The 27,152-nt window shown below is 44.1% G+C and overlaps 1 protein-coding gene and 1 pseudogene across 1 annotated transcript; both read left to right on the forward strand.

Moving 5' to 3' along the window:
* Nucleotides 1-10,209: 10,209 nt before the first annotated feature.
* On the forward strand, nucleotides 10,210-12,040 carry LOC146199266 (gonadotropin-releasing hormone receptor-like). Its single transcript, XM_084592086.1, has 2 exons — nucleotides 10,210-11,001; nucleotides 11,630-12,040. Exons 1-2 carry the CDS (start codon nucleotides 10,210-10,212, stop codon nucleotides 12,038-12,040), a joined length of 1,203 nt encoding a protein of 400 aa, XP_084448212.1.
* A 2,302-nt stretch (nucleotides 12,041-14,342) lies between these two features.
* Nucleotides 14,343-27,152, forward strand: part of LOC146199267 (uncharacterized) — a 197,920-nt pseudogene continuing 185,110 nt past the window's right edge.

Genomic DNA, 27,152 nt, shown 5'->3' on the forward strand with positions numbered 1-27,152 from the left:
TAATATAACACCGCCTCTCGATATTAACAATAAGAGTAGGTTCGTAAAAGTTAGTTAATTATATGATAATTAGGCTCTTTACGTATATTTACGTCATGTATTTCTTAACGTACAATCTGCCTAAAGCGGCATATCCATTCGCAACTTTTGAAATAAATTTTTTTTTTTGCATTGAGTAGTTAGCAATGCCCTGTGTGTTGTGTACTTTGGGACTGCTTGCCTACAGATGGCTCGGACATGGCACAGCCGCCCGTGACGTGCGCTGAGAGTACTGTTCAATTTGTCTGTATCATCTTTTGTGCGTTGTTGCAGTCTCTATGTCACAAAATGTCATCTTCTGCTTCGCAAACGCAGCTGAGTCGGGGCCAAGATGGAGCAGGAAAACACTTCGCATGACCGCTTCGTTGCTGCGTGAAAGTGTGCGCAGTGCTGATAAAATGGGTAGAACGTGATGACGTTTCATCATCTTCTCTTTTCATTCCCTTCGTCAATTCGCGTGTCGGGAAGAGGAGGGGATGTTCCCTTCAATCAAATTGCAGAACCACCCTCTCAGAAAGAAAAGGAATAAATTGACGGTTTTCCAATCAAGTTCGGCAACAGGTTATTCGGAGCCCGCAGTGTATCGTCTATTTTGTTCTCTATCAGGAGTAACGCGTAAGAAGCTGCTTTTTTCCGCTGGAAACGACACACGGCAATAATTGTGCGTAACAAATAAATGACGCCGAGAGCTCCGCGTGGTTCGAAAAGAAGTGCATAGCCAAAGAAACTGAATAAGTAATGGGAAAAATCCTGCTAAATTCAACGGGCATGTGAAAACCGGACTAGGACAAAAGTATTGTGCTTCTTTCGGTTCGTAGTTTCCTGGCGTGTAACAACGCTCTAGAGCAAATGCACACGAGGGTACGTTTCTCGGCTTCTATGATAATGATATATTTACGAATACTGAGCTTCGAAGTTAGCAAAGACTCAACAGATTCAAGGGAGTGTAGAAACCTGCGCAGATCTGAAGGCGAAAGCCATTATCCGTCATTTCTGGAGTGTGGAGTGCGACGTCGGTTCCAATTAGCTAGTGGATATTAATCCGCAGTCGAAGCGTGCTACCATTCCTGTAAGCTCTAAGGGAAAAACGTGGCCGTAGTGGTTGCGAGCTTTATTTTTTTTTTAATCCGAAAATACCACAGATTCATTTCGCACTTACCATCCTCTATGCATCTTGTGCTACTGGGCAAGTCATTAGAGCGCCGAATCAGTTTCCGTCGCGAATTTTCCTATACGCTTTGGGCCATTTATTCGCGTAGCCCTTTTGATAGCGTGATGGTCGTATAGACTTGACGGCGCTTTGAATACCACGCACTGAAACCTAACAGCAGGATTCAAGCTACTTGCAACAGGCTTGCGTGCCGCTGGCACGAATGATGCGTCTTTAATATTGGAGCTAAAATTTTATTTTATTATATTTACTCCCAGCTGCTGGTTAAAACCCCCAGCACACACACCATCATAGACGCCGTTTCTGTCACCCGTTTTCGCACTGCATTTTCCTTTCGAAGATCGCATTCTGAGGTATGGCAAATAAGGATAGGAGTATAATGCATATAAACAAACTTTCTGCTTATACCGAGCTTACACTCGTCGATGTTGCACCGGCTGCGTTAAATAGATATAAGGGATCACCAAGTTCCGCCTAAAGGCTATTAGATACGTGGTATACTTCATGGGGCTTCAGAAGGCTGAAATCCTCTCTGCATATTACTTCACGAGCACTGCTTTTCATACTTTTGGTTTTTCCACATCAAGTAATACCGGAGGTTGTATGACAATAGTCTGAAGTATTAACAAGAATGATTATAGACACAACGATGAATATATGGCCAAGATTTCTAGTCGTATATTAAGGTGTGGGGTTTGAACTGCAGGTAATGTCTGATTCGAATGCCAGAAAACGTCAAGGGCTCGATGGTAATTGTCATAAGAAGGATATATCTTTCATATTCAATCTGTAATTTAGATTAAAAAATTTTCGCTAAGGTTATTTTTGGCCGTATACGGCTGGTAACCACAAACGTATTAGGAAAACACCAGTCTGTGCTATTAGAGGGCGCAGTATACAAACCCATATCAACTAAATAGTATCAGATGAAACTGCCCAGGTAGTTCTAATAGAAATTCACTTTGCAAAAGCGTTTGATAAAGTCCGTTACGATTCTTTGTTCGCGATTGTGCATCATGCAAATAATGGTGATATTTTGCTCAAGGACATAAGGATGTGCTATAAAGAGTCATATACAAGTCTAATTGTTTACCAAGAGTTAACCAAACCAATTCCACTGAAATTACCTGTTTGCCAAAGGTGCCTATTTTCGCTTTTGCTGTTCTACCTATATCTTGAGCCCATTTGTCTCAGCGTTATCAACTGTGTTGCTATACGAGGTTTCCCCCTGGCGCATCATGGAATTAAGATTTTGATCTATGCTGATGACGCCGCCCTCTTTTGTTCTGATCAAAAGAGTGTACTCGAGGCTTTGCATTTAATTTAACCGTTTTGCGCGGTATCTGGTGCGGCTCTTAATTTAGACAAATCCAGAAGACTCCGGCTGGTTTAGCGAGATACGAGGCCGAATCTTTTTGGGGACATAAGTTGGGATTGTGGCCCCCTATACAACCTTGGAGTTCCTCTGCATCAGGTTCAAAAAGTGGGGCATGTTGGGATTCAGAACTCATGTTTGTTAGGTGACAAACTCAGGCGTGAATGAGTCGGAAACCTTCGGGGTTTACTCACGCGTTGCGAAGCTTGCCTACGTCCAGCAAGTTGTACATTGCGCAAGAAAGGAGGTGCAGGCATTATACAGAATACTTGAAACTTTCGTATGGAGCTCTCGGTGGGAACCTACGCGTCGTGATAACCTGTTTCTTCCAATAGAGTTTGGTGGAATGTCTTGTTCGCGTTTCTTAAAGCAGCTAGTTTCACGTTTTCTTTTTCAAATTGGCAAACTACCCCTTGTAAATATCCGCGCTTATTAGGCGTCTTGATTACGACTTGCCTTACCTATTCGCACCGACGGCACAGGCGCATGAAGGGACTCGTAGCCGACAGCCTTCGATTTCCTCCCTGTGCACTTTTCTTTAGATTACCTGTACAGCCTATCCAGAAGGCAGATGCCCAGGGTTCTTACTGAGTCCTTGTTTCTCATACCTTTGTATCGGCAACCTTAACATGACTTTCTTGATTGCAGCGTTTTAAATCATCGTAAGTGCATGGGCATTCGATCTGCTGCAAAAATGTTCTTTTTGAACTGCACACATCAACACTCCATGTTAAGGCAAGGCTCCACGCCAAGTAGATGTTTGCGCCATAGACGGTGAACTTCCGCCTGTGTAACACATCATATATTATTGAGCACTGCTTATTCAGCGCCAGGGTGCTATTTTTTCTGGGACATATTGCAGCGGTCGCTAAAGAAAGACATCGAAATCACGTCATACACTAATCGCCTTTTGCCCGTTCGGAAAAACTGTGATGTGTGTTACTATTTGTTTATGTTGATGGAGTTCAGAGAAAAGCTAAATGATGGGCCACCTTTCTGAACCAGCACGATCAACCAAGTCTTTATTCGAGAGCCGAGCGCTTTGTTCGGGGAGTGCATATATTGTTCGGGAAGAGCCGCCTAGTTGGCTACCGCACCTCGCTGTTTGTGTGGGCGACCCTGAATTTTGATACTTGTTATGGTGGGGAATTACTGAGTTTCAGAGGACTTGCATTATGCAGCAAAGTATTTGAGGAATGTGTTATTTTAGTTTCTGCTCCTCGGATGTTTTTCAATGCAATAAAAAAAAACATAGCTCACTCAATAGTTAGGATGCTGGACCGCTGAACAAGTACCGCGGTTCAAACGCTACCAGTTCTAATCCACTTCGATACTTTTTTTTAGAGTGAAAATGCTACAAAATGCCATGGCCAGTGGTTGGTCAATCAAAGCATCGACTACTTTCTCTGTTGGCTGCCGGACTTCAAAGATGCGAAGGAAAAACTGCCATTTGGAGCCTCTATACAAAATCTAATTTGAATCATCCACGCGTGGTCATGGGGTGGTGATCTCACTAAACAGATTAGAATGAAAATGCTACAGAAGGTTATGGTCAGTAGTTGGCCAGTGAAAGGTTTGACTACTTTCTTAGTTGGCTTCCGGACTTGAAAGATGCGAAAGGGAGACTGCCAGTTGGAGCCACTATACAAAACCTAATTTGAATTATCCGCACATGGTCATGGCGTTGTGATCTCACTAAACAGATTAGCCACTCAGAGCGAAGACACAATCATACAAGACCAGATAAAATTCTTAGTCGGAGGTGGTGTGTGTGTGAGTATTCTTGCACTAATAAGTCAGTTGTCGCTGAGCCAGCTAGGTCCCAGTTCCAACTTGGATGACCTTGAAGGGCACCCGGTGATGCCCAATGGATGTCCGGGTATGTACCGCTAGTAGTAGGAATATCACTCAGCCCCTCTGAAAGGGCTCCCTATAATAGGCATAATAGTTTTGAGTTGCTATGTAAATTAACACGAGCTCAATGCCGTTGGAGCCCCCTGCAGTTCACTCTCATGGCAAATCAGCAGTACATTGAGAAAACGCTTTATCATGACTGAAAAGGCTGTGGCGCTCAAGCACAAATACATTTTCTCAATGACAAAATACAATATTGTTAATGAAATACCGGGTTGTGTTTACAACGTACAGGGAGACAGATATACGTGTATTTAGGTTTTGGTGTAACTGTTTAATGGTTCGTGGAACGTGAGACACTTCATTACGTTCCTTTAACGAGCATAAAACATACCACTGAGCTACATCTAAGATCTTCTCCGAGAGTCGCGTGGTGCAATGAACATTTCATCTCAAATAAAGAGACATGCTATAAATAGTTACGATTGATTAACACTAAATGACCTAGTGTTTCTAAGAAAGCATTTGACCTCGGGTAGAATAGCAGTGGCCGTATTTGAAATGCATAGGCTGGAAATAATCATGCAAATGAAAAAGAGAAGTATGTTATGTAAGGCATTTGTGTTGAGATTGCATTAAAATATAGGACGTGGATAAGAAGAAAGTGACCAGCTTTCGTTTTCGGAAGAAATCAACGTATAACTCGATGTCACCAAACGGCCTGCCATAACCCCCAATTGCAGATTCTCAAGGCTGCAATTATTCGAAACATTCTCTTCGCAAGCTTCCACCGAAATTATACGCCGGTCGTCCGCTCAACTCGACCAGGGGCGTTATTAGAGCAGAACACTGCGTCCTACGCTCCTGCTCGATGACAAGGCCTTTCTTTCCAACCTCACAGTTGCAGAGGAGGAGGAGAATGTTTCTAAACAAACGACCAAAACCATGTCTTCGTAGCGGTCAAATAGAACGCTAATGTATGAGGACGCTACTAGGTTCAGTGTGCGGACCGCGCACAAAGGCCGAGGCTCCCCCGGGGCACAGTTACAACTTCCCGGAAAGTATAAAATAACGGGCAAAACAAAATATAGCTGACTTCAATTTAGAATGTGCGTTCTAAGATTCCTGAGTGCAAATATGTTTACTTATCACATATCCCCGGAAAATTCAAGTATCTCACAGCTAGCATGCAAATATGCTCATCGGAATTAAATACAAAGCAATTGTTGCTCTCCTGGGTGCGGAAGCCTGAAAATGATACGAATTAAACCGATGTACAAGCTCACGCTTTCTTTCCGGTTTCGATTTTACGAATGCTCCCAGAAACCGAACTGTGTGTGCACCGGGGGCTTTTCTAAAACAAACTGCCCAATGAATTCATCCGCCGCATCAGTGAATAAAGGCAGCATTAAAGCATTATACATGACGTGCATTTGCTGAAGAATGTAGTGAGTGAGAGCTAGACAGTCAGTTGTCAGCTCATTTCGAAAGTTCTACAAGAGAAAGGACGAAGAAAATATCTAAAGGATAGGTGAAAACAATATAAATAGATGAAGGTCCGCAAAGAAAAAGATAACAAGCGAGTGGAGGATGTAGGGCAAAAAAAGTCAAAAATAAATGTGTAAAATTAGAAACAAAAAGCTAATGTTTGGGTTTGGTTTTGTCGGGCTTGACGCCCCACAATAACTTAAGCTAATATAGGGCGGTGTAGTGGAAGACACCACGATCATTCGATCACCGTAGATAGAATAGGTAAAGGGGGTACGCAATAAATCACAAGTACAGCAAAAGAACGAATGCAAATGAATAAAGCGATCAGTACAGAAATCAAAGCGCAGACAAGAACAAGCAAGGGATGAACTTAGCAAGGCGTGATGAAGACAGAGGCAAAAAATAAAAAGTCCTGGACAAATGAATATCCGCGAAATAATAAAAGAAGTCGTTTCAATGATGGCGGCGATAAAGCGCAACGAAACCTTAAAAAGAAGAAGGTACGTAGAGCGAAAGAAGCGGAAAAGCGAGTTCATGAATTCCGGGGTGAAATAAAGACAGCAGAATATAAATGCACACTGACTCGGCATAGGAGGCTCAGTTGCAAAGAGTTAACGAATAAAAGTACTCGTCTGTTTTCTTGGGCAACTCCCGGTAGACAACGGAGAAAGCTCGTGTGACAGACGTGCTTTTTGTGTGCGCCTATAGTTCTTGTGCTCTGCTGGAAAGGGAACTGGTGTATACGTATGTAATAAATAATGGCACAAAGGAAATAAACGGAGCGTATAATCTCCAGAAAGGAAGTGCCAGAAGCAGTATTCGCTTTATGTACGTGCGGCTATAGTTAGAGAGATAACGCACCCTCCACATCTGCTTGTACATTAAACTAACCGAACGGAATTGTGCGGCTGTACTGCGGCTGTGCCGTTTGCTCATTCGGTTGAAAGTGGTTTGCAAAACTTGAGCGACAAAGCTGTCTCTCTGGAAAGCCATGGGAAACATCCAGAATGGCACCAGGACACCAAATATTAGAGCGTTGTGAGAGGAAAACAGCGAAATTTGTCGCCAAGTGCAGCTGCAGTAAACAAGCTTGCACCAACGGAGCGAAAACCTTAACTTCAGAGGAAACGAGCTGAGCAAACAAGCGCTCTCTAACGCCCGCCCACTTCCCTGCGAGAGCTTACAGAAAGCAGCCTGGTGTCTTGCCGGCGAATGCTTGCTAGTGGCAGAGAAACGGAGAACAATGATGTGCGTCGGGATGTGCATTTCAAAAATATTCAGTTTTTTATTTTCATCATCCTGCTATTAACTCTTCTTGACAATGTGGCTGTAGATAAGAACTGTTTCGAGGACGGTTGAATTTTCTGCCTTCATTTAGGTGCTTCTGAGTCTGTACCTCTGTCAAGTGATAAATAAACAGAGCCGCCAAGTTAGCGGTTATACAGAGCCACTCAAGCAGTGTTGGACGCCGGATGTTCAGCAATATGCATGGAAATAGAAACGTTTCTGTACTGCCTTCCTCCGAGACTGACGGAGCATAAAAAAAAAAAAAAACACATCAGTGCCTCGTGTAACTTGAGGACCATGTTGTGCTCCTCATGGAGCTCCATCGTAAATATTTCCCACTTTGTTTTGAAACGCTTCAACGGAATGCATTTCGTTCGTACAAGTATGTAGCATACTTTCATAGCGTGGCGAGTCGATGATTGCGCATGACTATACAGGTGCTGGGTCCTGAAAGAATTTTATTAGAATAGGCGAATTTTGTGAATAGCATACTATACTTCTGCTTTAACCGTTTCAGAAAATCGGCGTGTCTTTACGATGGCATGGGAGATGCCCCATTTCGTAATATGTTCGACAGTAAGAAATCGAGATGGAAATTCAAATCGTGTTATCGTGGGTGCAGCATTGAAAGGGTTTATTACGGTTACTGTGCCATCTTGTTGGTATCTGGTGTGTTTTCGACCCGGGATTTGGATAAGAAAAAAAAAGCCAACTTCAATAGATACCAAAGCAGCGTCGCGAAAAACAAAGGAATGTTGTCCACTATAGATTTCAAAGATCCGCCAATTAGGTTACGTGGAAAACATGTATGGGATGAAACACGCTATGCAGGGAGGGAAGGCAGCGAGTCTGCTGAATAATCAGGAGATGCTGGCTATTCGATTACTTATGTTGCAAACTGTTTAACGTTAACTCTCGCAAAGCGCAGTGTGAGGAGGTTCATCATCATCATCAGCTTGATTATTCCCATTGCAGGGTAAAGGCCTCTCCCATATTTCTCCAATTAACCCGGTTCTGGGCTAGCTGCATCCGCTTGACACCTGCGAACTTCTTAACATAATCCGCCAACCTAACTTTCTGCCGCCCCCTGCTATGCTTTCCTGCCATTGGAATCCAGTTTGTTACCCTAGGCGACCATCGGTTATTCTCTGTTCGCAGTACAAGTCCTGCCCATGCTCATTTCTTCTTTTTGATTTCCACTAGAATGTCAGTAACTTGAATTATTTCTCTGACCCGCTCTGCACGCTTTCTATCTCTTAATGTTACTCCTACCATTATTCGTTCCATAGCCCTCTGCGTTGTTCTGAACTTAAGTAGAACCCTCTAGGTTAGCCTCCATGTTTCAGCCCCATAAGTGAATGCAGGTAAGATGCAACTGTTGTATACTTTGCTCTTGAGCAATACCGGTAAGCTGCTAGCCATAATCTGCGAGTGCTTGCCAAATGCGCTCCTTCCCAATCTTAATCTTCTAGCTATTTCCTTTCATGGTCCGGATCTGCGGTTACTGCCTGTCCTAAGTAGACATATTTGCCTACAACTTCTAGTGCTTCGCCACCTAACGTAAACTGCTTTTCCTTCCCGAGACTGTTGAACATTACCTTAGTCTTCGACATATTGATTTCCAATCCTACCTTTCTACTTTTCCTGTCTAGGCCATCAATCATTCTTTGCAGTTCCTCTCCTGAGTTACTTAGCAAGGCAATGTCATCAGCAAATCGCAGATTACTTAGGTATTCTCCATCAACCCTTAACCCTAACTGCTCCCATTCCAAGTCTCTCAATACTTCCTCTAAGCAAGCTGTGATGAGTACTGGAGTGATCGTGTCTCCTTGCCTAGCACCTTTCTTTATGGGAATTTTGTTACTTTCTTTATGCAGAACTATGGTTGCTGTGCAGCCACTATATATATCTTCTAGCACCTTCACGCACGGCCTGACCCCCTGATTTCGCAATGCCTGCATCACCGCCATGGTTTCTACTGGATCAAATGGTTTGGTTTGGTTTGTTGGGTTTAACGTCCCAAAGCGACCCAGGCTATGAGAGACGCCATAGTGGAGGACTCCGGAAATTTCGACCACCTGGGGTTCTTTAACGTGCACTGACATCGCACAGCACACGGGCACCTTGCTTTTCGCCTCCATAGAAAAGCGGCCGCCGAGGGCGGGATTCGATCCCGCATCCTTGGGAATAGTAGTCGAGCGCCGTAACCACTGCGTAACACCGGCTAGGCTCAAATGCTTTTTCGTAATCGATAAATGCTATGTATAAGGGCTGGTTAAAGACATTGAATTCTCGCTAAGAGGCTATGCCACTGCCGCTACTATACTTGTGTCTTTAGGGAAGAACGATGTATTATGGATGCTCTGCACACAACGAATATATGATTCACTTGCTGCCAACCCAGTTTTTTGGGTGAAATTCTTCTTGAATTTTAATAAATTGCTGATCCTGAAATCAACGCAAGCGCCTGTTTTCACTCCAGAGACGCCTTTTTTTTTGTTCTGGCGCAATAATAAGAGGTATAGCAGTAGAACCTCACTAATGTGGACATAATGGATAACTTGTCATCAATCAATGATCGAGGAGTACTATTCTCGAAAGTTTTCTGTAGCGGTGTTTGGAGTAGTCGTGTAAATATTATCTGTATAAAAACGGCTAGAATAACAAAAAGAATAAATCGTAGACAACCGGTGACGTCACGTTAAATTATCTTTTGTGCATATAGACCCCTTCTAATTCATCTTTATTGCATTTCCAGGACTGGAAGCATGAAGACGTACATGGGTGACAAAGTGAATGCGAATGGTGTGTTTAAACCTAAGCACGAACTTTCTCCAGAAGGCAAGAGCCGATCGAATACATCGCAATTTTCACGGAGCCTTACTGAAAATTTGAGCCAGTACCAACGCGCACTTGTACAAACAGCGTCGTTTCGATGAACTCATAATTCTTTTCAAGTTTAAGGGGCATGCGGTATGCCTCTGCCGCCGGTATGAGTGAAGTGGATGCTCTAAATGCGTCCTCGGAAGTCCTGCCGAACGAAGGAGACGGGACCCTGGACGACAACGTCACGGTGCTTATGAACAATGTCACCGACGCTCTAGTTCCCGATGAACTCTTGGGTCCTCCTTATCACAAGCGAGTGCGTATAGGCATCATCGTCACCATGATCATTGTGTCCGTCGTCGGCAACAGCGTGGTCTGTTGCAACCTCCTGGTTAGGCAGCGCCGACGCCGAGTGTCCAAAGCCAGGGTGCTTTTCCTAAACTTGGCCATTGCGGACCTCCTCGTCGCCTGTATCACGATGACGTCCCAGGTGGTGTGGGAGGTGATGGGTCGGTTGTGGATTGCAGGCGACGCCTTCTGTCGCTTCTTCAAGTTCCTGCAGACGTTCGCGCTTGTCTCATCAACCTACATGCTCGTGGCCATCGCGGTGGACAGGCACATTGCCATCGCCACGCCCTTGGCGCCAAGTCCGGACCCGTGGAGGCTTGCCGCCGCTACCTGGTTCGCAGCTTGTATGCCCTCGTTGCCTAACGTGTACGTGTTCCACAGCGTCGAGGTGTCACCTGGAAAATGCTTCTGCGCGTCAATCTTCTACGACCGCGGCACGCCCCTCTACCATCGGCAGATCTACATGGGCTTCGTGTTCTTCATGGTGTTCGTGGCTCCCCTCGTGCTGCTTATCGCTTTTCACGCTGGAATACTTTGGGCCATATGGAAACACAGTGCGACGAACCGCAGGATGGGACGTCAAACTGGGTCATCGCTTCCACGAGCAAAGGTAGATATGTGCTCTGTACTTGATATTGCATACACTCTGTGAAACACCATGCTATATCAGAAATGTTCTTCAAGTAAACAGTAAATGCCTAATTCTGGCCCTTTTCTCCAGGCAGCGATTTTGAAATTTATTAGCCTGGTAAAAACAGGAACCCAAAACCTTAAAAAATTCTCTTGAAGCTGAGATAGGTTACGTTTTTTTCGACATTTTACTATTGAAGTTTGCTGAAAAAGCAACGGGAGACTAGTGCGTCCAGCACGCGGTATGGAACGCTTGTTTCTTTACGTCAGCTGGTGGTGATTTCACGCAGTACACTACCGCCGCCGGTAACGCATGCGCACTTGACTCCTTTTAATAGTTCGTTTAAGAAACAGAGTAAATAAAAAAAAAAAGCTCTATACTCTATTTATAACGCAGCCCTAAACAGAATGCGTCAGAGCTTCATTGTTTCGCTTTTAACTAATTAAGAAGCATGAAGATGTATTTTCAGCTGTTCATGTTTACTGCTTCGCTTCTTCGTTACTTGATATGTTGCGAAGAATCTGCGAATAGTTAAACGTACCAAAGTTTTCAGAATGAGATCGTTCTTAAATACGGAATAATTTAATATTGTTTCTTTTCTGCGCAGATAAAGACCTTGAAGATGACGGCCGTTGTGTTCGGTGCCTTCCTGGTGACCAACGTGCCCTACATGGTGCAAGAGGCAATCTTAGCCTTCGGCAACCCTGGCATCCTGGACGCCAACGTGGTGGCTTTATTCGGCGTCATATCGGCTTCTAACAGCGCCATCAACCCGTACATATTTCTCTACTTTCAACGAACGCACAAAGATGTCAGTGATGGCGGCTTCTGGCGGACCGTGGCTCGTATAATCGGCGAGTCGCTCACATGCCGCCTGCTCAACCGCCCGCAGCCTGGTTCTCAGATGTCGACCGACGCGATCGACATGTGCTCACCGTCACGCCGATCGAAGCCGCCCGATGTAAACAACTGCGACGGAGAATCCCCACCCAAAAAGAACAGCTGTGTTCATTGCTGACAGTGGCTGCTGTGTTGCGTTATTAGGTGTTGTGGGCCTCTCGGTGATTAACATGAGTGTAGGTGTGACGTTCTGGTGCCTCGGTCATCAGCACGAGTTTTTTTGGAGGAATGTGCTCAAATATTATGCGTGTCACCACAGCTTTCGAAGCGCTGGCCCTGTGTCGTATTTTTTTTAAAGTTTCGTTTCGTTTTAGTCTTGTTCAATAGAGATACCGATAGCGACGTAGGCAACTTGAGGCTAGGGTTAAAATTACCAAATACAGGCTTGGCTATTCTGTATGGCACAACCAGCCGTACTATTGGCGCCTAATTTTGTACAGCGGTGTCATTCTTCTCACGGTAATCTCAATGTCTGGATGGAAGTAGAGCTGAGAACTACGCTGTCAAACATGCAACGGCCGATCTGTAGGGCATGAGCTTGAGCGGAATTTAAAGAAATATAGACGACTGCCTCATAAACGTGATTTTACAAAACCAGCCGAAAGTGTCCCCCTGCCGTTCCCCCAGCCGGCCACCAGCCTGTGTTGCCTTGTGCCGCGTCCAACAGTACGAGAGCAAGTGAAAGAAAAACGAAATTAAACTTTAAAAAATACAGCTGCAGATGAGTAACGGCGTCTTTCAGCGCTTCTTTAAAAGCTGTATGAAAAACCGACAGAAGATGGTGCTCTATGGGCTGGGTTACTTGTGCGGCTACACCATCCAACATAGTAGTTTCTCTCTTCTAATTTCTAGTAATGTTTATTCATCCTCCGTGTGAGTAGTGTACATGTGCTGACTGTTCGTGACGTTTTTATCGCATGTGCTCTTCATCTTCACCATGTTTCCTTGTTGCCTTATTCAAACATTCTCTGTTCGACGCATTTTTTAACTATGTGCTACGTGAAATCGATGTAAAACTTTGATAGTTATGCTAAGCCGCGTTGGCATTGAACATAGCGTGAATTTTGTACTCATGTACTGCCTGGAATGAAGATCATCAAAGCGCATGGCCAATGATTATTGTGTTTAGCTGCGCTATCTCCCAAGGGTTTGTAGCTGTTATGCTCTAGGCATGAAGTGAAACTCTCTTCCTTTGTGCGGACGCGAAGAAAAAGATCAACCTTGGAAGATATCGCACCTTGAGCGCCTTGGTCGTTACCGGCGCGCTCCGGTGGTCTACGTACTCAACAGTACAAGCTTCCTTCTTCTTGCCTCTGACGACTGATGATCATGCGTGGGCGCATTTGAACTTGCTCGTGGACGAATCAGTCTATGAAAGCTATTGGTGTAAGCGGACTTGTGAAGAAATAAAGAACATGTGCCGATGACGAAAGCGAGAGATTTGGAGAATCGCCTTAAGAATGACTTTAAACCAGTGAGGGTGCAGCAAAAGCACTAAAATGAGCAAAAAATAACAAATCATTTTTATTTTTCAAATAGTGTACATTAAGTTGAATGTGCACTATATGCAGAAAGTACTGTCTAAAGTTAAGCAATAGGATGTAATATTTATGCCAATATGTCCTCATTTAAAATTTAAATCAAAGATTATAGGCCACCAGGATGGAGTAAGTGCATGAAATTATTGCCACAGATTCCCCAAAGCAAAGTAATTGCTGATTACTCTAAATATAATTGTGAGCTAAAAAGCTTCTCTGTTGAAAAAACATAATGTTGTACGTAAGCGACCCGAACATATGCTGCCACTTCATCTGACCTTAAGCATTCGTGATACAATAGGTTGCAATATTTATGTCAATATGTACTCATTTAAAAATTAAATGAAGGATTTAAGGCCGCAGGTTGGAGTAACAGCATGAATTTATCGCCAAAAAGCCCCAAAGCAAAGTAATTGCTCATTACATAATGTTGTACGTAGGCGACCTGAATTTATGCTGCTGCTACATCTGTCCATAAGCATTCGCAATAGCCAAAACAAAACAATAAAACGGGGACAAATATAAACTGCGAGTTCTACCGAGAACCAACCTTGCATCTTAAGTGAATATATGTGGTTTAGTGATGTCATAAAGTTTTGTCGTCATAGTTTTATAAGATATAATCGAGGACAAATAAACCAGTAGCACAAACACCTTGCGACAGCATCAAGTTCAGTTAAGTACAGCTGAGAACTTCTCTCACACTCAGAGACAAAATGGACGTGTTTCGCTAGTTGGCACCGCTATAGTGCACGCACGACCATCAAAGTTGTTGATAAGTGCCATCGTAACCACATTCAAGACATCCCGTCTAAGTTCAGGGGCAGCCTAATCAAAGAGTACAAGTAACATGAAGGGTTCTGTTAGTCGGTGAGTTCAGTCATGGCTGGAGTCCAGAAGGACTCCAGCCATGACTGGAGTCAGTGCGGAGGAGCCAGTGTGAGAGAAGTTCTCAGCTGTACTTAACTGAACTGGATGCTGTAGCAATGTGTTTGTGCTACTGTGTTATTTGTCTTCGATTATATCTTATAAAACTATGACGACAAAACTTTATGACATCACTAAACCACATAGATTCATTTAAGATGCAAGGTTGGTGCTCGGTAGAACTCGCAGTTTATATTTGTCCCCGTTTTATTGTTTTTTTTTTTAGATTTTAGATATATTTAGACAAGTATATTATGTCGTTAACGTTGGAGCAGCAGTTGCATAGCCTATGCTGAAAAAGAGAGGTAGAGAAGGGGCGTGTGGACTGGCGAATATTTATTCCCTGCGCATCCTAAAATGCAGGTCATGCGCGTGCATGGTGAACGTTTCGAGGTTAATATCACCTCCATATTGCAGCGTCCACTAGGAAACCGAACGGTTCCTGCTAGCTCGGTTTTTGCACGTGTCTGTTGGCTCTTATACTTAAAACGGTTGTGTCGTTCATGACACTTCCTTTTAAGAGTTGATCTCATAACGTCGACTTGACCAAAGAATGTTTCTCCAGACCGACATCGTTTAGTAAACGAGCATGTAGTAAACGTCAGGTAATGCTGTCTATCGAAGCTAAGTCCCTTTTGAAATCTGTTGCGCGAGGGCTTGATCATAACAGGATAGGGCACTATTTTATGCCATGTCTGCGTGATATTTGCAGCCAACTCTAATAGCAATGCTTAAAATCTTGGAGCGAAATTACATGAAGAAATTTAGCACAAATCTGGCGAGAGTACGTAGCGCCACATAATGTATGAAAGAAGTTCGGTCAGCAGTACTTCTTGCTGGGCTAGTTTGCGTGACATCGTTTTGTAACAGCGCGGTTGTGTTGCAGCGCCCGTCCCGTTCGTCATTCTGTGTGGTTTGTGCAAAATTTAGCGCTGTTTTTACCTTTGTTAATACTATAAGAAATAAGAATGCAGAGAAAAATTCACATGGTACTTTATTGTGGCTGCTGCCATTCTCGTTTTGTCATCGGAATAAATACAAAACAAACAATTATTTGGATTGCGCTCGAAGGCTATAAAGAATATATCACTGGTTTTGATCTCCACGTGATTTAAGTGTAGTTTCAATCGCTTGGCGTTGGTTGACGCCACAGCCGTGTTGAGGTCAGGTGAGACGCACAAAAACTGTAGTATGGTGGAAGCTTCGTTTTTTTTTTTTTATTCGCAACAACCGTTAGGCAAGCGTGCCCAAAAGCGGGAATATCAGAGAAACGTTGAAGCAGTGATTATAAGGCAGCTTTTGCTAATGACTCACGTGATTACCGAAACTCGTCTCTGACATCACAGCCACGTTCTGAAGTTGACAGGGATACATGAATAGAAAACAAAATAAGTTACAAATTATTTAGCCAGCGTAGATGACTTCCATGTTGCGATTAATCTACACTATATCTTTGCGCACAATTCCAAAGCGAAAATCACGCAATTAAAATTTTCGCGTTTTCATCTGTTTTATTGAGAAAGCTGTGTTAGATGGATAAGTATGATAGAAGAGAGTGTGTAATGATTCCAGAATTCCGATCGACACTTGGACTTGCAATGAACAGCATGTGGCTTGCAAGCGGCAGCGTAGCCAGGCCTGGCCCCGATAATGAAATTAGTGTGATAAAATGAAGGCATTCCGACCACTAGGTCTAAATAAAATATCTTCAAGTGCGCCGTATTTAGATGTTAAATATACCTTTGAGCCTGAAAAGAAAACACTGTTGCTTAAAGACGCTAAGTTTTTGATTGCTTTAGACCACTAAAATTTCTTTTCTTGAGTTGCAACACACGAGGCTTACACCTAGACTGAGTGCTAATGCTGTCCACGCATGACTAAACAACGGTATTTGAAAGCATTGTGTAGAACAGCGCGCAAAAACAACAGGGACGAAGGAAGACAACAAGATAGCGCTCGGCTTTTTGGATTACCAATGGATTACCAACGTGCCCAAGCTTCTGTTTTAAAGTATTGGAAAGCACCTAGGTATGCGTTGAACGATTCAAGTGATGATTGGAGTTTTTAGCCTAAAATGTTAAATGCGTAAATCCCAACACAAAAACAGTGACTGATGATCAGTAATATTCATGCGGAAGATACGCGATAGCGCCACGTTTCTACAGCAAGCTATATGCGTGATTATGTTATCGACCAGGCGAAGGAATGACGGGTCACTATTGCTCGTTTTATAGACATTCACTTTGCGGTGTCAATTTCCTATTCGAGGATTTAACCAGATGCGATTTCTTGAAGACATCGACATTTCTCTCACACGATGGATTCGAACTTAACGGGTCACTATGGGCTTGTGGTCAGAAACGTAGATACTCTAAAACCATGTCCCAGAGGGACTCCTCATTTTTCGAGGAGGCGAAATTTCAATGGGGGCTTCAAGTGTCCCATGTTTTTCATTCTCATCTTATTCTTCCAAATTAAAGGAAATGACCGGGTTGGCAGCACTTTGCAACTATACCAGGACAACTACTCTTGTGACATCACTAGACCCTCCGACCAATAGCACAGTAGGAGACTTCCATGAGGGAGAGAAATAGTTGCCGGCGCGTCACTTCGACTCTTACTATTAGTGCAGAACACGTCACCTGCCAACAACAACCAGCCAGAGACGTGTTAGTGAATTTTCTAGGCTGCGAAGTTATGCTAGCTTCTTATACATCGTCAGATACACAAACACACAAACGACCTTAATCTGCGATGTAAAAACTTAAGAGAAGCAAGCAATTCTGCCAGTATGAAATGCAGAAACGCTATTTCAACGAGCTTTCAACTGTGTATATCTGGCGCGGGATATTTCGAAGCCCAACGCAAAACAAATTTAATACGGAACTGGTGTTTGATGTTGGCGGCCTTATGTTGTTAGTGTAGTAGGTCTGTTTTCAACAACGCTGACAAAGTGCGTACTTAATTTTAGTAAACTCGTTCTCTATTTTTTACTTATAACAAATACATGATGGCCGCATTGCTGAATAATCTACCTGCACGGACTGCTAAAGCGTATCCCTGATAGTTTTTGATATATATATTCATAAATTTAAATAGAGCATCGCGTATTCAATAGCGTGTTGCCTCCGAATGTCATCAACTTTTGAGGATGTGGAGCTTAATCTTCGCCATAGTATTGTCCGCGGCGGTGTACATCAAAATAAGACCTACATGGTAACTGGTAGGCGGGTTAAGCTTCCATTCACGACGCTCGACGACGAATACAAAGAAGGAGACACCGCAAAGTCCTGACTTGAAGAAATATTTATTGCTGCGTGCAATCTATACATACATAGTTGTGAATAAAAGCACGATATATCAACCCGCCCAGCAACTGCTCTTAGGTGGGTTAAATATTAATGACCACTAGAATATTTTAGTATTACTGTATAATTTTTCATTTACAGAGAGTATGGACGACAAGCGTAAGTAATATGCATACATTTGTAAATTTTAGAAAATTTCATTCTCTTACGCGCTGTAACCCGAAGCATTCTGATGCCACGCTCTGGTCACAGTGAAACAGGGGCCAGCCAGAAGCATCGTTAGCTTTGTTTATGCGATGCGCGTCGTACATTGGAGCGCATATCACATGGTATCTTTTCGCGCGCCAAGCTGAGAATTTCGAGCCGGCGGAGAAAACTTGGCCGGCAAGTCGCAATGTGATTGCGGGGACTCGCCTCTCAATATAATTTTTTTTTTCCGGTGGCGGAGTTCTCTTTGGTCCAAGCGGCCTCAAACTTCCTAAACATCAGCTAAGAATCTTGTTTTGTTTTGTTTCAGAAACAAACTTTCACTAGAATCGCTCCTCGAATCAGTGAAAAAAAAAAAGAAAATGTATTCAATGGCTTCGCGGACGCATTGACAATACCTTGGTGAGAAACCCCGACTGCCACATTGCTTGTCAATGTGGTTGGAGTAGCACCGTTTGCTTCCATGTTGATTTCATTGTACTCGTGAATAAAGCCTTTCAGGACCGTGAATTCGACGCGGTCACAAGCTATCATGCACCCAAGCTGCGGTAAGTTACGCAGTCTATAATCACAAAAGTAGTATGGTATAGTGCGAATCTGTGACTCTACACTTGCAGTGAATAATTTTTATACGGCTATGTGGTGGCCTCCAGCTGTATGTGAAATTCGCTGTAGGTGCTACTGTGCATTAAGGACACGCTCTTTATATTTAAAAAATATGTGATGAAAGCCATCGTCTCTCAGCGGCCAATGGAGCAACGCCCCTTTCTTTGTATAACCTTCTTATTTGTCCTCTCGGAAAGTAGAGCAAAACGTACATCGCAGGGTAAGGCCGGACAATCAACCTTTTGCCTGCGAAATGCAACAGAAACAAAATGAAAACGACATTATAGAAAAAACAGTGCTATTTGAAGAAATTGTTTTGCTTAAAAAAAAGAAAGAACAAAAGGAGAGGCGTACCAAGAAGTGACACCAGAATGTCTTCATTACATGATGCAAATGGGCAAGTAAAACAATGGCGGCCGATATAGAGTGAAGAGGAGTGCCCTTATGAATACAGAATTGTTTGGCGAAATCTGGAATAACTGCGTTAGCTCTTCAATGTTCCCTATAGTTTCGGCTTCGGGTTATCCGTACTCATTTTCATACAGTCCTAATATCTACCACTTAATGTGAAAGACGACAAATAGCACCATTTTAATCAGACCGTACCAAAGCGTCTGCATGAAGTAGACGCAGCTTCTCAGAGTCGGTACCCAAACGTCTTCGATCCTCATCACAAAATTTAGCGGACACTTAAAATTCACGGTTAAGGACATGATGTTACAGTGCTAAAGGGTTATGTCTCTTCCTGGATACACGGTCACGTACACGCACATTGCCACGCGCTTTATCAATAATGCCTGAATTATTTACTCATCAAGACTTTCCCCTTAAATCACTCTCAACACCAACGTCTATTTCGAAACGCTGACAACTGCATATTTTCTTGACAATGGGGCTGTTTACGCGGTCGCATTTTTAATTCTTTCCAAATCGGTGGCTCTTTCCAACTTCTTACCGGCCGGCTTCTGACAGAGAGATACACGGTTTCATGCCGCATACTTATAATAGCTCGCAGTTGCGTTCTACCACGCGATAAGTGCATATTTGAGGCTCTGTTTTAATCAAGGTGTGCGGGCGTGCCTGCATAGCTAACTAGTAAGGTGTCTCACTCGGGATCTCACCAGGTAGGCGGGCAGGCAGCTGTGAACGGAGCTCCCTAAAGTGGAGCTCCACGACCAAAGTATTCCACTCACGTATAAAGTAATTGTTAAGACTGACTGATCAAAACACGTTGCTGGCCCTAAAATTCCTAAATAAAGCTCCACGCACAGTCTATCATGTCTGACATATTAAAATACGTGTTCTATTATAACATTTGTGTGAACTCGTGCGAAGAATACGCAGGCTTGTGACCGCGATGTTCGGAAAGCGGCAGAGCAGTATGCTGGTTGTGCCGCCGCTGGTTGCCATAAAACTTATTGCTCAGGCTGTCTGCCATAAATTCCTTAGCCTTTCATCAGAGTCGAGTGGCAGCCGTGCTGTCGGCGCAGGAATCCTCGCGTCGAGGTAAATGAACAAACAAACAGCAACACGAACTGAGACCTTCATACTACGCATCTCCAAGGATTTGTGACTGTAAGCGGCGGTGGGAAAACCTGTCAGCGTTCTTTGACAAACTACGGCTTATTCCTTCGTCTGGGTGATTCTCGAAAAGTCTATGCCACGAGGCTTTGGTATGTACAATATTAGTCGTGAGGCGCGAGGCATCGGAGTATGCGTTGTCCTTCGGCGCTCTTCAGGCCTGCGGTGCGCGAGTTCACCATTGCGATCTCGTTGAGCACGGTGATTCTAGACGGCCATGCGACGCCGCTTCACCGCAATCTCCCTGATGGCTCCAGCAATCAGATATTTCGATCAGTAAAGTTGGTGTGTTAATGCGGCGCGGGTGCCATCGTGTACGTGTTTCGCTGCCGGCACTAATTTCCTTCAACGCCTGCTTGCTGCTTGGCAGGAACCCAGTAAATAGTCACAGGATTGTTTATTCTTAGGGGTATTGTCTCATTAATATGTAATAAATCCCCTTTAGTGTATAATCGGCCTTGAAGAAGCGTCAAAGTGCGCGTGGACCACGAGACGCACGCTGGCTTGAACTCGTTCTGACTTAGCAGGAAGCTCATCCCGGCGGTGCTCCTTGTACGCGCGTAAGTGCCCCGCAGAAAATTCCAGCCCCAAATTGGGGCTGCATGGGGAATGTCCGGTTTTACATAGGACCAAGAAATTGCCAACACGATACTATATTGGGCCGGCGCTTCATGTTGCCTCGGGATTAACCCGCCGCAGTATATGTGAAATTGGCCTAGGGACCTCACGGCAATAAGTCTGCGCCTGATATCCGCCGCTGTGGCCCAGTTGTTAATATGCTCGGTTGCTGAACCGGAATACCCGGGTTGTAACGGATGCCGCTAGCCCAGTACCGGGTTAATTGGATGCATATTGGTTATACCTTCGCTCTGTTGTGAGTATAGTCTGCCTGATGATGATAATGCATACTAGAAATGCGCGGTCAATGCCAGAAGCCTGAAATGATGTAAAACAGTACAATGAAGTACAGTCGGGCTGTCTGTAGCACCATATTTCGGCGGCTTTCTGCTGCTTGCAGAGCGCTGAGCAAGTGGGCATGTGTCACAAGGGCGCTAAAAAGGATTTTATTAATTTAAAGCCCTGCGAATGAACACCGGCTGCCAGCACGGACTACAATGTTTTTCGACGAGCGTGTTCTTGAACTCCGTGTGCATTCTTGGCCTAGATCCACAAAAGCGTAGGCCCACAAAGCCACGTTTTGGCCTCCAGCTCGTCGCTGCTCTTCATCTCCGGTTTGATTATTCGAATCGTACGCCTTGAGGAAGTTCACGAGAGAATTATATTCGGGGATTTGGCAAACATGGCGAGCAGCCGCCAGGTGTACGCGTCGTCTGCTATACGGCTTACGAAAACGCGGTATCAATAAAACTTCTTTACCGAGAAGATCAACGTTCACTAACGCCTGGTTTTAAATTCAATGACAACAGTGAGCCTGGCTGTAGGCAAAATAAATATATCTTTGCAGTTGGCCATTAATTTCACCTCCCCCCCTCCCCCCCCCCTCCCATAATTTTTTACTTTGGCAAATAGAAGTAAAACAGCGGATATTCGAAGATTCTTTCGTTCAGGGTCTTCTCAGACATGATAAAAAGACTCAGTAGTTGAGACGGCGAGATGAGAAGATGTTCAGGTTAACCAAAACACCGCTCGATGAGGTAACACCAACAACGGGGCCTACACATCAAAGTCTCGAAATAAGCACAGAAATTGATGTGGCTTAGATTTGGTTAAACCGAGTATGTTGCGACTGCTCCACGCGGTTACGCCAAGTTTCTGCTCGGACCGGAATGTCTCTGGATCATATTCTGGCTGTTGCAGATCCCCCTGTTCTTCGGCTGGTGTCCAAGAAGAGGACGTTATCTCCGATTCCAGGCGTTCCCGCCTCACAGCGTCGTCACGGCGGCATTTCGCAAGTCGCTCCTCACGCTGTTCTGGCGTTTCGGCCGCTGTCATAGGTTTACTTAATTCTAGCCACTTTCTTAGACTTTCTGCCCTGACAGCAATGTTCGCTGGATCGGCCGAAGTAGCCATCCTTCTACTGCACTTGGTTGGCGACTCACATGATCTTTCTAAGGCTCCATGGCGTGGCTTTGGCCAGAGGCGCTCAGCGGCCTTTTATATACTCGAGACTTGAGTCAGTTGCTACATGCCAGCGACACGTGTCACAAAAAGCGCCCCAACATTGTAACTAACCCCTGCCGCACTCTCACGTTGGAATTTGGCTTTGACCTTGAACTGTACCCTTGACTGTTGACCTTTAATTTTGGTTCAGGACCTGGATACACACGGCAAACTTAAACTTTACCTAGCGCAGAGAAGCTATCACTTCAAAAGCTTAGCTTCCATTAAAGCTTCTTCTATACCCTTTCTTCTGCCGGATTCGCACAGGGCATAATGGAGGACCTTGAAGAGCAGGTCCTTGCCCTTGCGCCTTGCGTCTGCTGCTGTTGAACGGGCTACAGTGCCTTGCTGATTTCCTTATCTTCATGCGCTATAAATCTGTGATGTACGCAGTATGAACGAGGCTTTCATGATTTCTGGCCAAGGCATAACAGCTAGGTGTGGTATGGTGAGCTGATTCCCTCTCTACCGATCAAGTCAAACTTAAACTGTAAGTGACGACCGAGAAGCTTTCGAAAAAGCTTGGTGGTAGTGAAACGCACTCTGTGTAAGGAAATGATAACAACGGGGCAATAAATGTTTTCCTTTCTTAATACGACATCCTCAAAGACAACACCATGAAAAAAGAATAAGTACACTGTATAAATGGGTAAGCCCCAAGAGGCCGATTTTCTTTGTAACAGCGTCCTAGACAGCAGAGAGTGTGTGGCACGCATTCTAGCACAAGTGGATGCGAAATTTACATAAACCACCTTAAGCTTATTGTTCGACGTGGATAAGACACGAGCATCTGATGCGATCCTGGTAAGAGTTTCTCTTTTCCAGAAGATGGTCGTTCGCTGTTATTGCTTTGTTATGTTGGACAGGCGCTCGGAAATGACGAGGCTCAAGTGCCTCTCGACGGTGCCCCGAAGACAATAGTATTCATGTATTCAATAGTATTCATTCGTGTGCTCTGCGATGTCAGTGCACGTTAAAAAAACCCAAGTGGTCGAAATTTCCGGAGTCCTCTACTACGGCGTCTCTCATCGCCTTAGTACCCGCCGGGGTGGCACAGTGGTTACGGCGCTCGGCTACTGTTCCCAAGGACGTGGGATCGAATCCCGGCCTCGGCGGCAGCTTTTCGATGGAGGCGAAAAGCAAGGTGCCCGTATGCTGTGCGATGTCAGTGTACGTTAAAGGACCCCAGGTGGTCGAAATTTCCGGAGTCCTCCACTACGGCGTCTCTCATAGCCTAAGTCGCTTTGGGACGTTAAACCCCACAAATCAAACCATCATAGCCTTAGTCGCTTTGGGACGTTAAACCCCACAAACCAAACCAATACTAATCTTTATGTATGATTTTTATCTTTTCAGTATGAAAGAACTCTACAAAGTCTTTTAATCAAGTAGAACTGACTTGAATTATGAGTTGCGGAGCAGGAGTACCATTTTATGCTGGAAAGCAGTAAGCGGCAGTAATCTATTGCACCTTCGTTCGTTCATCTATGAAACGTCCGTGACCTGGAAGACTGTGAGAGGGGGCAAAGGGGCAACTTGCAATTTCATATACAGTTTTGCCGTGATAATCACTGTCTACAACGTTTCTTGAACAACTCTCAAATGTGAAGTTCTCTCAGTTGCCGTGAAATAACCTTACCTATTGAACCTCTCATCGCCAACAAGCGTCTTTTCTCTCGGAGTACGTTTACCGTCTTCTACTCCGATACACAGACGGCGCGAGAAAGTTATATAAACAAGTGTCTTTTTTTTTTATTCGGTCCTTTTTTTTACGTAGTGCAGAAAAGCGGAACTTCGTTGCTGCGTTGAAAGAAACTTGCATAATACACTAATGTAAAGCATATGTTCCCACCACAATCAGTCTTTCTTCTTTTTTTTTTTGGCCTTCCTTGGATTGCTGCGACTCGTTTTTTGCTTGCCTTCCGTCCCCTTTTTGCTTCGCTGGTCTACAACAAGCGCCGAGAAAAGCGAGACGCCGGAATTGTCAATGGGCAAATTGACAATTGAAAGTGTCTATGTGTGTGTGTTTTGTTGTTGTTGTTCTTTTTTCAATTCAAAATGCGGAGCGCCCTTTACTGTTTCACAGCAGTGAGTTTACGACAACCGGAAAACGTGCAATATGCAACGATCGAATAGACCCAGGTTAGTGTGTCCCTTGCGCATCTCCAAAGTTGGAATGAACGAAAAGTGGAGGCTCTAGAGAATGTTTTCTAGAGAATTCTCTGCAGAACTTTGAGAATTGTTTTTGCTCTTCGTAAAAGAAAGTCACTCAAGTTAAAAATACTTATTTCCTTTAGTCGTGTCGGTCATCGCTCGCAAAAAAATTTACAGAAATAATTTTATGATCGGCAGGAAATTATTAAACCAGACGCAATAACAACCAACTGCGTCCAGGAAACCCGGAAGCAGAATCTATGATGTCACGTATGTCACCGTGGGCGGCGTATAGAAATTGTCTCAAATCTTACTGCCGGCAAATTTTTTATTCACTTTATAATAAATTATTCCTTAGTCATAAAATGATTATGGTAGTAATTTCTCATGCACCTGCGTCTGTAAGGAAATAAAAGGTTTATAGACATAGATGTACAAGGGTCACTGTAAGCAAAGGACCACAGGGAAGCTATTATTCTTCATTCCTTTGCTTTTCCTTTGGACAATGGGTAATTAGTGGGGCAATCAACTTGCGGCTGAGTCATAATTTACGGAAGATGGAAAATGCATTCAAGTTAAGAAGACAGAAATGTATCGCAAACTTTGAGAAGACTGGACTTACCGCATTTTGAACACCGGTACGCATCTCGTAGAATGCTTCCCCCAGCTGAACCGTGGAATCCTTAGAGGTCATATTTTTCACAGAAATATCATGTGATGAAAATCATTTTGTGTGAATTGTTTCTGGGATATTACTTGATTAGAAAAAAAAAATGATATTCACATCTGTAAGATCGTCAACTGTCGGTGCTTACTCCGGTTTTCGTTTTTGTGTGTTTGTGTATTTCCTCCCGTTTCGAGGAGTTGTCCCGCGAAGCGCGCGGGCGGAGCGACGTCCATTCCCAAGGGGGGACTTTTTCTTGTTTTTGGTTACAGTTTGGAGGTTTGGCGGAGGGGCAACTCGCACTCTCGTCGCCCACCTAAATAGATTTTTGCTTGAGGGGACGTCTGTCTTTTGTGAAGTCTTCCTGTGTGTACACGTTTCTGCTTTAGATCTTTCTTGAAAAAGGGGGGGGGGGGGGGGGCGGGTCCTGCCCATTCAAGAGCGCTCGGCCGCTCTATGTTTGGCCTGTTGGTTAGTGTGCGAGGCGGACCCCGTCGGGTACCCGGTGGGTGTATGTACGTTCTCATGTTTGTTTTTTTTGGGTATGTGTAATGGACAGTAGTAAATATTGTGCGCATCCTCGACAGTTGCATATCAGTGTCAGAAAGGTCGGGGTTGAGACGTTTCGGCGAACCCGATCCCGGCTACGGATTCCGTGAAACTGTGTGGATGGTGGCAGTGGGACACCAAGAACGGTTTCTCGGAAGAGAGGAACTGCGCCAGAACCACGAATTTAGGTATGTAGTCCGGGAGTTTCGGATCGAGCGAGGGGGAAGACGTACGTTCTTTTCCTCGCTCGCTTGGGACAACGCAACGCACCATCCTAAGCCGAGGGGCGACCTAACTCAGTGTTTGTCTCTTCTGCCTTCTTATCGACTGTGCTGTACTGGTCACCTACCTCACCTATTATTTTAATTAAACAAGTTTGTTAATTTAATTCTGCCCATTCGACTAATTCTTTCGGTGAAGCAAGGAAACGGGACCATCAACAACGAGAAGAAAAAAATGAAGAAGAAAAGTCAAAGACCAACGATTAGAAGTTTAGCAAAACAAGCCGCTGTCAAGCAATGACAGCGGTGGCGCCATCTTGTATTGATTTGAAGCATACTGTCATAGGCAATCGGCAAAGAAAAGCAGACGGGCGCAGTTGTTCTGCCACAGGTCTGATCAGATTTATCAACTGCTTTATAAATAACAATCACCAGATTGTAGTTTGGCCGCAACTGCACTATGGAACTGTTTTTTGTTTATCGCAATAAATCGTTTGAGCTCACAATACAACAAGATGGCGCTACTGACGCTATTAGTGGGACAGCAGCTTACTTTGTAGCGCCATCACCTATGACAATGTGACTTTTTTTTAAATTATTCTCACGTAAATAACCAGTTCCTAAAATAGATGCGATATAACCGAATACAGCCGAGAAAATTCCAGTTCTTGCAAAATATTATTCTGCAAATATCAAAATTAAGGGAGCTAGGAGAAGCATCCTTCAGTCTGCGTGCAACTGCGAAACACGTTGAAGTGGAGTATACTAGCAGTAACGCAATTGAACAAAAAAAAAGTTAGCGTAGAAGCCGTACTTCCTGCTCGATGGTGAACAGTACCTCTCCTCTTTTCAAGTGCTTTGTCTGAAATATTGTGCCGATTTACGGTCCAGTTTTTTCGTCATAATATCAGACTAACAGACCCAAGGCATTATCCTGTAAAAACTACCTACAGAGCATTCCTAACGGGAAATGTTTTATGAATGCAACTTTGGCACATAGTCCTATCTCAAGATTCCGCTACAAGAATCAATATTACCGCAGAAGTCCCTTCGGGACAAATGCAGTTTTCTGAGCCTTATTACCGAAGCCGTAACCCATTGGTCTTCTACGACTATCCTAAATACTTTATCAAAGCGAGGGCCGAAATTCGGAGTAGGAGATTGCTTCGGATGTTAAAAAAACTCTACTCTAGATTATATTTTCTACAATATCGCACAGTTGCCTAATGATAAAAATTGATGTTTGATAGCGCCGGATGGGAACACGAAGGACGCCCTTGGGATCCAAGTCAATGTCTTCCAAGTGTCGCTTATGGCCGTCTACGTGACATATGTAAGACATTGAACCTAATCC

Source organism: Amblyomma maculatum, chromosome 2 (assembly GCF_055883805.1).
Source record: "Amblyomma maculatum isolate TAMU_Amacu chromosome 2, ASM5588380v1, whole genome shotgun sequence".
NCBI classification, from domain to species: Eukaryota; Metazoa; Arthropoda; class Arachnida; order Ixodida; family Ixodidae; genus Amblyomma; species Amblyomma maculatum.